General features: G+C 36.7%; 1 protein-coding gene across 1 annotated transcript in view; it reads left to right on the forward strand.

Annotated features, from left to right (window-relative positions):
* The window catches only part of cdkal1 (CDK5 regulatory subunit associated protein 1-like 1), a 182,521-nt gene that overhangs the window by 83,649 nt on the left and 85,564 nt on the right, over positions 1-13,308 (forward strand). Inside the window, exon 8 of the mRNA XM_017309343.1 lies at positions 1,993-2,096. Within this exon, the coding sequence (XP_017164832.1) occupies positions 1,993-2,096 (104 nt within the window). The remainder of the gene's footprint in view (positions 1-1,992; positions 2,097-13,308) is intronic.

Here is a 13,308-nt window from a genome sequence, read left to right on the forward strand (position 1 = left end):
TATATATATATATAAAAATTTGTATTTTTTATTTCAACTTTAGTACACCTTAGGTACTATGTCCATGTCAGCTTCTTAATGTTGATTTGGTGTATCAGAACAATAACTGTCTATTTGATTCCTTTTTTATTAGTTATATCCCTGAAGTACCATATTATTGTCAGATTTGGAGATGTAATATTAAAATCACATACCTTCCAGAGCAGAATATGATTAGAGTATTGGTTAAGTGCAAGATGCTCTTCTGCAGCCCAGCTTGAACACAAGACAAGCTTATGTCAGAGAGATTGATGATGTTCCACTCACTCACTAGGTCTTAAAGTGTTGACTAGCTTTTGCAGCTTGTTGAACCTTATGAAAAAGCCAGATCCACTGTGTTGTTGTGATACTGGACAAATGTTTAGCAGCAGTGCACTCACACAGCCATATGAGCAAACGTCCACATAATTGATGCAAATACACACACTGACAACCAAGCCTCTGACTGTCTCTTGAGATTAATGTTGGTGTGATCCACTCAGCAAGGGCTGATCACATTAGAATGGATGTACCCCCGGTGGTGTGTGTGCATGCTTGTACACAGGACCCCATCTGTCTGTGTTTTCTCCACAGTTAGGTTCTGTGACCTAGCTACCATCTTCAGTGCTCTCGGCTAGGATCAACCAATACCCTTAGAGTGGGTGTTGTCGATCTCATTTTCATTGTGGGCCATATCAAGATCACAAATGTCCTCAGTAGGCCGGTTGTGATAAAATGCATCGATAAAACTAACCCGTACAAACACAATAAGTTGCTGTCTGCATTTGAGGAATATTTCTTAAAATTAAAATGTTGAACATCTTTTCACATTGACGCAATTTGCCAGCATCCAGATAAAAATTGCTTTGATTCGATTGATAAAATAATAATTCTAGGTTCTGTTGTGTTGTGCGTAATATATATATATATATATATGTTTTCTATTGGGGATTCTTAGGAAAACCACTGATACATAAGATGTTCTGCTTATGCAACAACACTGTTTAAGTCAATCCACTGCATAGCTTATTCAACAACAAACCACAGCTAGAATCTAAGTTGAATGTTGACTATATTTATAAATGAACTCCTGTAAGGAACAGATTGTTTTTGAGCCCAGTGTGACAAATTTGAGGTCATCATTGCAAATGCTCTATATATAAATAGTTCAACATTCTGTTACTTTTTAGCCGACTTACATTCTTAGAGAAATAAAACAACCTTTATTTGAAGCAAATAAAGGGTTATTTGAAACAAAGATCTACCCCAGACTCCATACACTGCTATCATTCTACATCTTAGTGTGAGACAGTAATTTTTATTATTTTCAATTTTCTTTTTCCTGCTTCATTCTTCAGCTTCTGTCTTTTCACGGTCAATTAAAATTAAGCTTCTCTATTTTCGCAACACAGAACAATGCATTGAGTCAAGGCTTTCCACTGTTCCCTCAAAGACAGCTGTCTGTGGTCCTTTTGAAAGGAGCTAAAGTCTTTACGATGGTTTTATGAGGAAGAGGACAGTTTTGACTCCGGTTTTACGAGTGGTGAGGCTGATCTGTTGACTCAAAATCAAGTATTTTCATTTAGGTTTCTTCCCTTAATTGTTTACTTGCAGTTTCAATTTGTTTTCATGAACATTTGCAATGATGTTCGATAAATTTTTGTCATGTTTTGTTTTTAACTTTCTATTCAGAAGATGAATCATCATTGTTTTGCTTTGTTTCCTTACATTTTATATTGTCTGTATATTATATGTTTTGTTTTTTGATTGTATTTGTCAAACACTTTAAATCCTCAATCTTAAAATGGAGCTGTGCGTGTATATTTTGCTTACTTAAGCTGTAGCAAATTCAGCTAAGCACCAAGTGCTTGTTAATCTAACTCGGCCAATGATGGACTTTGTACTTTTTTTTTTAATAATGCATATTTCAATGTAATGATGAGCCATTTTTCTACTTTGCTAATGTTGGTCCAGGTGTCTGAATGCATGTACGTACTGCAAGACAAAACATGCTCGAGGAGACCTGGCCAGCTATCCCATAGAGGAGCTTGTGGAACGAGCTAGGCAGTCTTTCCAGGGTGAGTATCTTAATTTGACTCTACACATACAATCACCATGTCTCTTAGAATGTTGGTATTTAATAATCTTTCATTTATTATTATAAAATCATTCAGTAGAGATGGTAATAGGAAAGTTTCAGAAAATACACAACTAGTAATTACTGTCTGAACACGTAGACACGAACATGTCAAGGGTATCTATGTTCTTGGAAAGAGCATAGAGGGGTAGTTTGATTTATAATTTAGCGTGTGCCCATGAGTGTTGCTCTTGGTTTGCTGTGCAATTGCAGCATATTTGTATGTTTGTGTGTCCTGTTACGAGGCTCTCGGTTTGAGTAACACATGTTGATGTTTTTGTTCTTGGGGAGAGGCTCCTGCCAGTTGGCTCTAGTTTTGTGCCAAAGGAACAGCTGTTGTGCCCTGGCATCTGTTTCTTAAGAGCACTCTCCCAGAATCCCAAACTGCACAGCAGGCTACTCTTCCATCAAGCCCCAGGCGGGTCAAACAAGGGCAAGTTTACACACTGTTGCCCCAGAAGTCCAGCTATCTCACCTAGAAGCAGTGGTGTCATCAGTTTTAGGACCTACAGTAATTTATTGTCATATATTATTGTAGTGTTATTTTAAAAAAAAACTATTTTGCTTTGTGTGGGAAGATTCAAACAGCTGCTGTAATATTATTATTAGGATTTATATTTTACACATAAATATACAAATATTGGTTTTATGAATTTTGTCCTCTTTGTGCCATGAAAGGTACACAAATCTCTTTAACACAGAGCTTCATAGAAGTACAACATGTTCTCGTTGGACATTTTCTGGATACTGCTGTGTCAGTGCAGCAACATTTATATGAACCATGGCTTTTCAAAAATAATGCATCATTTTTTTAGGAGGCTCTCAGATTACAGTGGCAAAGGAAAATTGAAAGGAAGATGTCCTTGTCAAGGGCAGTTTTTACTAAGTCCCTCCCAGATCCCTCCAAAACAGCTGCATCTATGCCACTGCCACAGGGTGGGCAGTCAAGGGCAAACACACCAGCTGCCCAGACCTTGATGTGTGTTTGTGTGTGTTTTTACACATAAGTGATGCGTGAAAAAGAAAAAAAAAAAAAACAACCTCACCACCAATTGGTTTTAGAAAGATTGAAAAGACAGACAATTTGATATTTTGGGAGCAGCACATGCATTTTTTTCTGTCACTAAATGAAAAAAAAAATTTAACTTAAAAACTAAATCCTCCAGGTAAAACAGTAATTAAAAACTGTTAAGTAAATTGTAAACATTAACTAATCAATCCACCAGTAAGGTTCTTACTGATGGGTTTTTTAGAACTCAAAAGAAAACTGAAAAGTGGCATCAGCTTTCATTATTATTGTTACTTTACAATTGTCTCAGTTGAAAATAGAACAAACATAAAAATAAAGTATATTAAACATTATTTGTTAAACTTCCTAGTAATTAAAACAAGTGAGCTATACAATTAACTAATAATCACATTTACGAGTATTCACCACAGTGGCTAACAATTGTTGTACTTAAGATAGTTAGCGATTACATTACTAGTGGTAAAGATAAAAGTAAACTGACTATTCTAACTGCACATCTTTCTTCAATAAATACCCAAAATATTACAGCTTGTAATTGATTAACAGATCTATGTAAAACAGACATAAATGCATGTAAAGTATTTCTATGTCTTAATGACGGGACCTGCGACCAAACCTGCCCACAAGGTGGCATGATGATGTCAATATAGCCCCAAGTAATAGGATCACTCAATGAAGTAAAGAATGTTGCAGAGAAATCACTACATATAAGCGTCAGTATATGATTTTCTTATTGGATTTTAGGATAGTTTTGTGAATCTAAATCCTTTGCACTGATGTTCTGGAGATGTCCCAAAACCTATTTTTACTTCATTCTTTTGCATGTATTTTTTATTTCAAAATTCATATCAGATTATGCTTTATAGTTTACAGCTTTCAGATTTTTTATTTTTTTATTTTTTTTTGTTGGGGGGGGGGGGGTGGGGGGTGGTTCTGTCTAACTGTATTGTATATTTCTATTTTACATTTTTCAGGAGATTATACAAATTCTCCCAAACCAGTAAAATTCATAATATGTTTTCAGTTATAATTATCCATCTTTCAACCAATAAAGCTATGCAGCTAAATTTATTTCACCTGGTCCATCATGATTACTTCCATTTATTGTTATAGCAACCTGCAAACAGCAGTGCACACATCATTTAGTATTGTTTCTGTGAGGCTGAAATTATCCCCCCAAGCAAATTTGTAAGTATACTTGGTCCTAAGTCTGATTTATTACTTCAGAATTATGCTTTAATTTAAAATATATTAGAGATAAACTTTTTTAGGAGAAGCCATGAAGTACAGCCATTAAATTTAAGAGGGTTACACAAAGTCAAAAACACTTTGAGAGCCAAAGGAGTCAAATTAAAAACATAAATAGGGAGTCAGAGACCAAAATGTGTGAGCTTACAAAGTTTGAATATACTGATCAGGAAATTAAATTTAATTAAATACATACAACAGCCATAGATGCTGATATGGAAATGGCGTTTGTCAGTCTGCGCTTATTGAATTCAATCAAGTTTATTTTAAAGTTTGATTTTAGAGCAAATTTCATCTCAAGGCACTTTACCAACAGGTCAAATTTATAAGCAGTTACTAAAACCCAAAAAGTAAGGATAAGTATATAAGTGGGAGTCCCATTTTTCCACTGTTTAAGACCAAACTTTAGTCGATTTAGTTTTCATTGATGAGCCTGAGAAAACATTTAAAATACTTTATTCTTGCTGAGCGGCATTGTTGTTAAGAAGGTCTCATCAGAGTTATTTATTCTTATTCAGGAATAATTAGAACTGTGCACCATTGGGTAATCTGATGTATATATTTTTCTGTCGCATGAAATGTCTGTTTTCTTCAACAGTTGAAGTGATATATCACCTTTCTGAATGAAAGGCACAGTGTGTTCTCTGTTCCATCAAATATTTTTGTGGGTTTTGAATTACATCATGGCCGTGTAGCAATTCCCCTATCCTCTCCATCTCCCTTTATTAGCCACCTTTTTCTTATCTCAAATAAATTGAGTCTTACAAATGGACTCTGCAATTTGATTTACTATTTGATCTGTTTTGAATGGAAATACGCTGAAAGTATGAATTGCTAATTTTGATTGGCCGACCTGCCAGTTTTGGAGGCATTTGACTGGTTTATCTCTGGGAACTTTGAAAGGATTTATGGGATTTATTCAAATACGATTTGAGGTATATAGCTCTCTTTCCATCTGGAAAAGGGTGGGAGAATGTGCGAGCACAGCTTTTAAAGTAATCTGAATTATTCAAATGTGTGAATGTATAATTTTTAACATCAGAGAGGTTTGTTAATGCATGCAGGTAATGGAGGCTGTGAATGTCATGGCAAATGACAAGCTTGTGGGTGTGTATGACTATTTGGGAGATGAGTGTAGAGGTTTATATGTGGAGTTTATGACACACGGTGAGAAGAAGGGAGTGGGCTGGCCTGTGTGTCAGGAGGAAAGGGTGCATCTTAAGGTGCATATTTGTCTGGAAAAGAAAAAAAAAAGGTGGAAAACCTGGTATTTGATAGTTTTTCTTGTGGAAGTGGGAGTATCCTCCTTAAGTTCTTGTATAAATGATAGAAATCCTCTTAGTTCTTGGTAAATATTATCCTTCTGCGCCACTTCAGTCAAAGTTTTAAATATGCTTTTTTTTAACCAGACGCACCCCAATCCATGACTCTTCCACGCACTTTCTACTCCCAGTCAGCAAAATGCATTTAGTTCAGTGTCCTTGTCAAATATGATATTCAAAAAGGAGTATTTTTGTTTTTTTTTATTGATTGATTTTAGTTACCTCCGCAATGTAGTCTTCACTTTCAACTACTACTGTGTAAAGTATTCCTTTAACGCCACTCCTACTGTGGTCGCAGAGTTTTTTGGCTTGTATTTTGTCATATTGAAGAACATGTTTTATGGGTTTAAATGTAATGTAATGAAGGGGATAGTTTGTAGTATCAAGTCTTACGTGTCACATTTATTTCATGTGATGCTGTTAGGAATTGTGCATGTGCATAGAAATATAGACTGGGGAATTAGGAGTTCCTCCTAATGGGCAGAAGATTATTACTGAAATTAATATGGAAGTCAGTGATTTACTGTCAGTTTTATGGATTCATCATGCTGCGAAAAGTGAAGCCTGTCCTCTAAAAATTATGGCTGACTCTCAGAAATAACATGGGCAGCAGAGCCAGTCGGACAGGGTAAGATGCCAGGGCTGACCAGAGAGATAAAGCTCTATTTTTGTTGTGGTCCTCAAACTCCTCACTGCTGCTGATGCCCTGTCATTTTAAACTGTCACTAGGGTGTGTTTGAAATGGCCCTGTCTGAAACAGGATGTGACGCTTCCTAGGCACAGACACACGAGGATCATTCCCACATGACACAGTATATTAGCGTGTGACATGCATTGCAGCAATCGTGATGCAATTTAGATTTTGGGCTCCTGCTAATTCTGGAGGCCTAGCTTGAAATACCTTCATGAAATGTCGCTGTGCTCAAAGAACACTTAGTTTTTCTACATAATTATACAATTGATTAATGGAAGTAATGTTGTTGCCTCTCAAATTTTCTGTTTACTTGATGCACTGCAGGCAAAAAAAATACCCACTAATGTTCACAGACATCATCTGCTTTTTTTTTTTTTTTTTTTTTTTTTCACATTTCCACATGACTGCTAGCATCAGTGTTAAACACAGATATTAACAGAAATGACACTGCTTAGTTTCTGGGCTCCAGCTGGATGACATATGACAGATAGCCAGAGATAGACAGACAGATATACAGCTCGCTGGGTAGGTCCAACATCTGTGACAGGTGTCAGCTCCTGTTTGCCTCTGCTGCTGCAGTTATGCCAGACAAGGCTGCCAAAGTTCGTCGGCTATGATCCTGTACGGCTGAGTGGATTATTCAGGTTGCAAGATATAGTTTAGTGCCTTTGAATTACACCTGGAATCGGCTTACATGAAGGGTCGGTGAACCTTGCAGGGGATGACTGGTCATCACCTCAGAACAGTAAAGGTTAGAGAAAAGAGTTTGGTCATGCAGGAAACACGTTTGGCAGATGCACTGGGTCAAAGCAGATGCGTTTGTGAAGAAGTTCAGAAGCTGTTGGCATTATCACGGCGTCCTGCAGGGTGCAGAGATTGAAAATAAAATTCAAAGCAAAGGGAGAACTGCCAAGAGATTTAAATATTGATGGGAGCATTGATCAGAGTTTAGTCACCAAAGTGCCATTTATTGAAAAGAAGTGGAAAACTGCTGAGCATGCAAGAACGAGTACACATTTCCTGTATGAAGGCAGTCAAATTCATTATCCCCTGCAAGAGCTCTCATGGAGAAGCTAAAATGGATTTTCTGAATCACTTCCAGGCCAATAACTCGCTGATGTTTTTCACACAGACAGAGGTTTTCCCCCTGTGTGCTACAACTGAGATATAACCCAGGCTACTGCTACGCAAGGGTTCAGCCATACATTATGTCACCACTTCTGTACCAAAGCACTATTCAGCGACAACAGGTTGTATGTGTGCAGAGCTCTGAAACATTTCAACAGATGTATAGCAGTAAAAGTTGCGCTGAACACTTCTTTGCAGCACAAATAAAAATAAAAAAGGGTTGCTTTTAAAGCCATAAAAGCTTGCACACCAGGGTTCATAAACCAACTGTGGAGAATTAGGTAAGCTTTCAAGACTTCATCCATAAAGCTTGTTCTTTTGCTGTACAGTACATACATTTAAAGCAGTGTCAAGTTTGTACTTAATATGTGGAGATGATGCCCTGTGTTTTCTCTTAGCTTTAAAGATAACATTTTAGAGGAACTTATATTAGGAAGAAAGTGTTGGCATTATATATATTTTTTTGTCATCACACCCTTTAAGGTTGCCTGATACTGAAGCGTCTCAGTACAATTGAACTGAAAGAGGTCATATGTTTGTTTCAGTCATTCAATTCCAAAAGTGGAACTTATTTAGACTTGTTTTACAAAATTATCTATTCCAAGCATCTTATCTGTTAATTTAGCTGTTTATGACTTCCAGCTAATGGAAACCCAAAATGCAATTTCTCAGGAATGGAGAATATTAAAGAGCAACTCACTAAAAGAATCCCTTTTAATCTCTTAAAAGATGTTCTTTTCTTTTCTCTTAAGCAAACGCTTCTGACGTCTCTGGTTCTCGAATGGCTTACCTCCAGGAAGCCATCCAGTCCGTCTCATGGATGCGTCTGTGTGGTGGCTCTTGAAGCTCGAACTTTAGCTGCGGTCCACATCTTTGTTGTACATGCTTTGCCTCACATTATTTTCAAGGTTGTGGCTGTCCTTATGGCTAAATTTTTCCTACCACTCAACTTTCCATGAGTCTTTTTCAATGTAATTTGTTCCATTTGCTTTTCTTGACCTAAATAATTGCAGTTACAGAAAGTCTGGAAAGAAAAAAAAGATACATTTTTAACTTTTATATTATCAAATTTTTTTTCTGGAATTTATCTTATGCACTCACACTCACCAGCACACAATGAATACTTCCCGAGGCTCTCTCCAAGCAAGGTTTGTGTAACCCAGCTGCCGCCTCACCTCTACCACAGCTCATTATGCATGGACATGAGGCTCATTGTGTGTTCGTGTGCGTCTGTCTGTTTATTCTTGGTTTGACAAGTTGAAAGCCACTGGGACTGTAAAAGAGGAGAGGGGACTGTTATTTTCTTGTCTCAGTTCTTGTACCATTTAAATATATATTTATTTCTGGTTTACCCCTAAAGTTCAGCTAAACTGCTGCTGTCCTTCATTTGTGCCTCTGCCTCTATATTCTTGTTTGACCTCTTTTAATTCTCTCCCTGAGCTGGACAAAAAGACAGCAGAGGGTGGTGTGTGTGCATGTGGGTGTGTGCGCGCGCGTGTGTGTACCGTCTCCTCCTGTGATTTAGTGCCAAGCTGGCAGCCGAGAGCAGTGAATAGGAGGCCCCTTCCATACGAAGAGAGCACATATACACAGGGACACACGCACAACACCCAGTCAATGCCAGACTGCAGGCCACCAACCACACACCTGGCATGCTGCTATTATGTCACCAGTGTGTTGTGTGACGGCGTGCACTAGTGTGTGTTTGTGTGTGATTGTGTAAGTCCAGCAGACACCATCTGCTCTGTCCTCTGTGAACTTGTCCACACCCCTCCTCTCGCTGTTCCACTTTGCCACATCAGAATAGTTTACAACCTCTGACAATCACTTTATTTTACCGTCCTACTATATTTTCACTGAAATGCATTGTGCTACTAAATACTCTATATTATGTTACACCTGGACTTCACAGGTATTTACAACTTTAGGGTTACATCTGTCTCCCTTTGGATTGTTGCTGTGTTCCTGTATGTAATACAATCTAAATCTGCAACTCCAGATGTCTCAGCTTCAGTAAGGCATACATTGAAATGCTTGTTTATTTTTATTTTAGTCATGTGATTTTCCATATTTTTTTTTAGGGAGAAGGGTCACCAAATGCATTGTAAAAGGAAAAGCGAGAGTAAATATGAATTTAAAAAATTTAATCACCTGCAAATAAGCTAACTTTATTTTTCTGATAATGGAGAAAAATTTGTTCAAGGCTGTTTCGTGGGATTTCTTTCAACACTAAATGTGTTGAAAGAAACACATTTAGTGTTTATTGCACTGATTACTTTTTTCTAAAATCTGTTTTCCTGATATTTGCCCTTCCCAGTTCCTCCCCCCCCTCTTTTTTTTTCCTCAGTAAAAGGCTGTGTATTACAGTGTTTTCCTCTGCACAATATATTGTGGGGGTGGGGACCCTGTTCCCCGCTCAGTCAATAGGTGGCAGTAAAATACTTGAATTAATGCTTGAGCCATGTGCTTGGCTTTCTGGCCTTGTTGTTGTCTGAGAGTCATCTTGTGCCTGGTAAAATGTTTAACTGCTGGAAATCCTCTGACTCACATTTGGGTTTTATGTCCTTCCTCCAAAGTGCGTTTCTGTGTTTCTATTTATGCTTGTTCCCTCTTTTTTAGCTGTTCAGCACACTGCTGTTCTGTCATTTGGTAATAAAATTAGAAGCATTAAAAACACTTCTCAAAGAAAAACTGCAAGTGAAACATATTGCTATAGGAGATGTGTGTATATATGTGTGTGTCTATATTTTTATATACACGTGTATGAAAATATACACATCTTCATGTGTAGAGTAAAAATGGTCAATGACTCATTGCATTTAAATAATTCTTAATGTGTTTTCTGTCCTCATTTTTCTTTTGTGTAATTTATCAGAATGAGTGAGTGCAGCACGTCAGTTTTCCATTTAAAGATGCAACTATGTTGTGAATCAAGTTTAAAGCAGTAAAGCCTATGAAAACTATAAATGTTAGCCCAAACTGAGTTGCAGTGCAGTAAGCACACACACACACAGGATCAAAGAATCAGCAGAAAATAAGTGGCCCAAGAAATGAGGTTCATATGCTTCAGTATGATGTCTATAGTTGGCCAGATTAAACTGTTTAATATTGATTTGAGAACTTTCCAGTGTTTTAGCAGTCCTGTAAAAGTCTTTGAATCATGAAAAATTTGGTCATTTATCTTGTTTTAACTTGTTTTTTTAATTATAATGTTGCTTCCTGTGCCTTAGCATGACCTTACTGACCAAAGAGTGTAATTGATAATGGAAACCCGCTTTCACATTACTCTATCTTTACAAATCACTCGATGTAACAAAAAAACAAACATCTAATAATTTTTTCTTATTTGTTTGATAAGAAACAGGACAAGATATTTTGGGAAATCTGCCATTGAATCCACCAAATTGTTACCAAAAAGTCACTCAATTTCTATTTACATTATGTGGACATAGAAGTTGCACTCTGTCTTTCAGAGGTTTTTGTATTTCCTTCAGTGATTCTTGGTGCAGCGCCACCACAGGCGAGGGGGAGAACAGTTTTTTCAAAGGGTTTGCTTTGTTTGACAGTGCAGTTAGAAAGCGAACTCCACCAGCAGAAAATGTAACTAATGTTGCAATTTTGGTCCCTCAGGTGTGAAAAACCCTAAGTCAGGGCATAGATTTCACATTGCCACAAGTGTGTTTCTGATTGCTTGATCATTGACCTATGACATCTTTCCTCAGAAGCACATGTTTCCAATGACCTCAGTTTAGGTAAAAAACTCAGACGAAACCTTGTGATCCATAAAGGCGGTTTTGTTTGACCGGCTTAACTTATTAAACTAGTCCAAGTTGGCTCCCAACTTTGTCAATTATACGTTTCATGACAAAGAAGTAAAAAAAAAAATCATGATAAATCATATATTTCAATCAAAAGTTTACATGTTTATAACCTCTTTGGAGAAATGTATAACTTAGTTAGCATTAAGTTTGGATTTTACATTAGGGTACTGACTTAAAAAAAAAGAAGCAATTTGAAGAGTCACATCTCATACACGGGTTGAGTTTCAACCAGTGTATTTTATTTATTTTTTATTTTAGATCCATTTCTTTGTAGTGCTATGGGCAGTCAAATTTAGCTGCCCTTCCAAATCTAAACATAACTAGACAATTAGCTGTCTAACATTGGGAGATTTGTTAAATGACAGTTATCAATTTGATCTCTGTAATAGTCTGACAATGTCAAAGAAAAAAAAAAAACAACCTAATACTGCTCCCAGGTTCCGAAAGTATTGGCCACCTTCTTTGTTGATCACACACACTAACAGTGACATGTACACCACCAACCCACACATAGCAATTAATTACTGTGTCTACCTGTAATTTACTTGAACCCAACATCAATGCTGTGATCAACACAACTCATTACCTGTAAAAGAAAGCAAAATCAAGTGAAGTCTAATGAAAGGCTGACAAGAAAGACTAAAAAAAATGTTAGAAAATGAGAGTTTAACTTATCTGCTTAAGCAAGTCCCATTTTATCAGTTTTATTGCTGATCCGTTTTCAGATCAAAGGCCTGAGTTCTTACAATTCTTCCAAAAACTCTTTGAATGAACAAAGATTTTAATGCAGTTTGGAATAAACTGTTCTAGTTATCCTCATATATTACTTTATAGCTGAATATCCTTTTCTCGTTCAGTTTTGTTCAAATAATTTTTTTTCCAGAATTAAATTTAATTAAATCTATAATAAGTTTCATTATAGTTTTCCATAAAAAGGACAGTTTTTTCCCCCTAAATTCACTGTTTGTTGTGCAGTGGTTTTGCCATCATGTGTTTGCTTTGGCGTTTGATGATAAACCAGTATCGTTGTACTTGATTACAGAATGATAAATGATTTGACATTTTATGAAAAGGCCATAAATCAGTCCATTCTGAGAGGCATTTTTTATCACCGTTTTAATTTTGTGTTTTGGGGATTTTTTTCTATGTGAAGGCACACACAAAAAATAACCCTATGTTAATTTGTTTAACTATCCATTGAATGTTTTGATGACTAGTTAAAATGTAGAAACTGTCAACAGTTTTAACTAACGAGGAGCTAATAACTATGTAACCGACTGACATACATTGGACTATATTTAAATGTTTTTTTTTTCATTTAATTGTATCTGATTAATTTTCACATTGAGGAATCTGAACTAACGTGCACTGTAATACAGATGTAAGTAAGTTGAAGTTTGAGTATTTCATTTTAGATTTAAATAGCTTATTCTAATGACGTGATTGTCAACAATACTCATAGCTAACTGACAAACTTTCAAAGTTAGTTTTTTTTTTTTTTTTGGAAAGACTGCTGAAGGGAATGGGACACTATTTAAGAAAATAAAAATAAACTTCGGCTTGTTCTAGCTCTGTGACCCAAAAGCAAAAATGAACTGCCATCATATCTGAAGTGTAAAACATTCGCTTCCTTTTGGTGTGATTTGCAGCTCTGTGTGGTATTTAGGCATACATTTGTGTGTATTTCATCCCTCTGTGGTATATATTTTGATACCATCAGGGGGTCTCTTCACACCCCCTGCAGGAAGCAGTTCTCACATATTGGACCACCCATGGCCACAGCCGCAAGCCCCTAGAGTTGGGTGACATGAAAAGGCTACAGGGGAGACAGCTGAGGCACACGCGCATACACAAATAAGTGGAAACACACTCAGAGACCTCAGAGAAAAGCTCTACAAACGCTTGAAACT

This window comes from Poecilia reticulata, linkage group LG16 (assembly GCF_000633615.1).
Source record: "Poecilia reticulata strain Guanapo linkage group LG16, Guppy_female_1.0+MT, whole genome shotgun sequence".
Taxonomy (NCBI): Eukaryota; Metazoa; Chordata; class Actinopteri; order Cyprinodontiformes; family Poeciliidae; genus Poecilia; species Poecilia reticulata.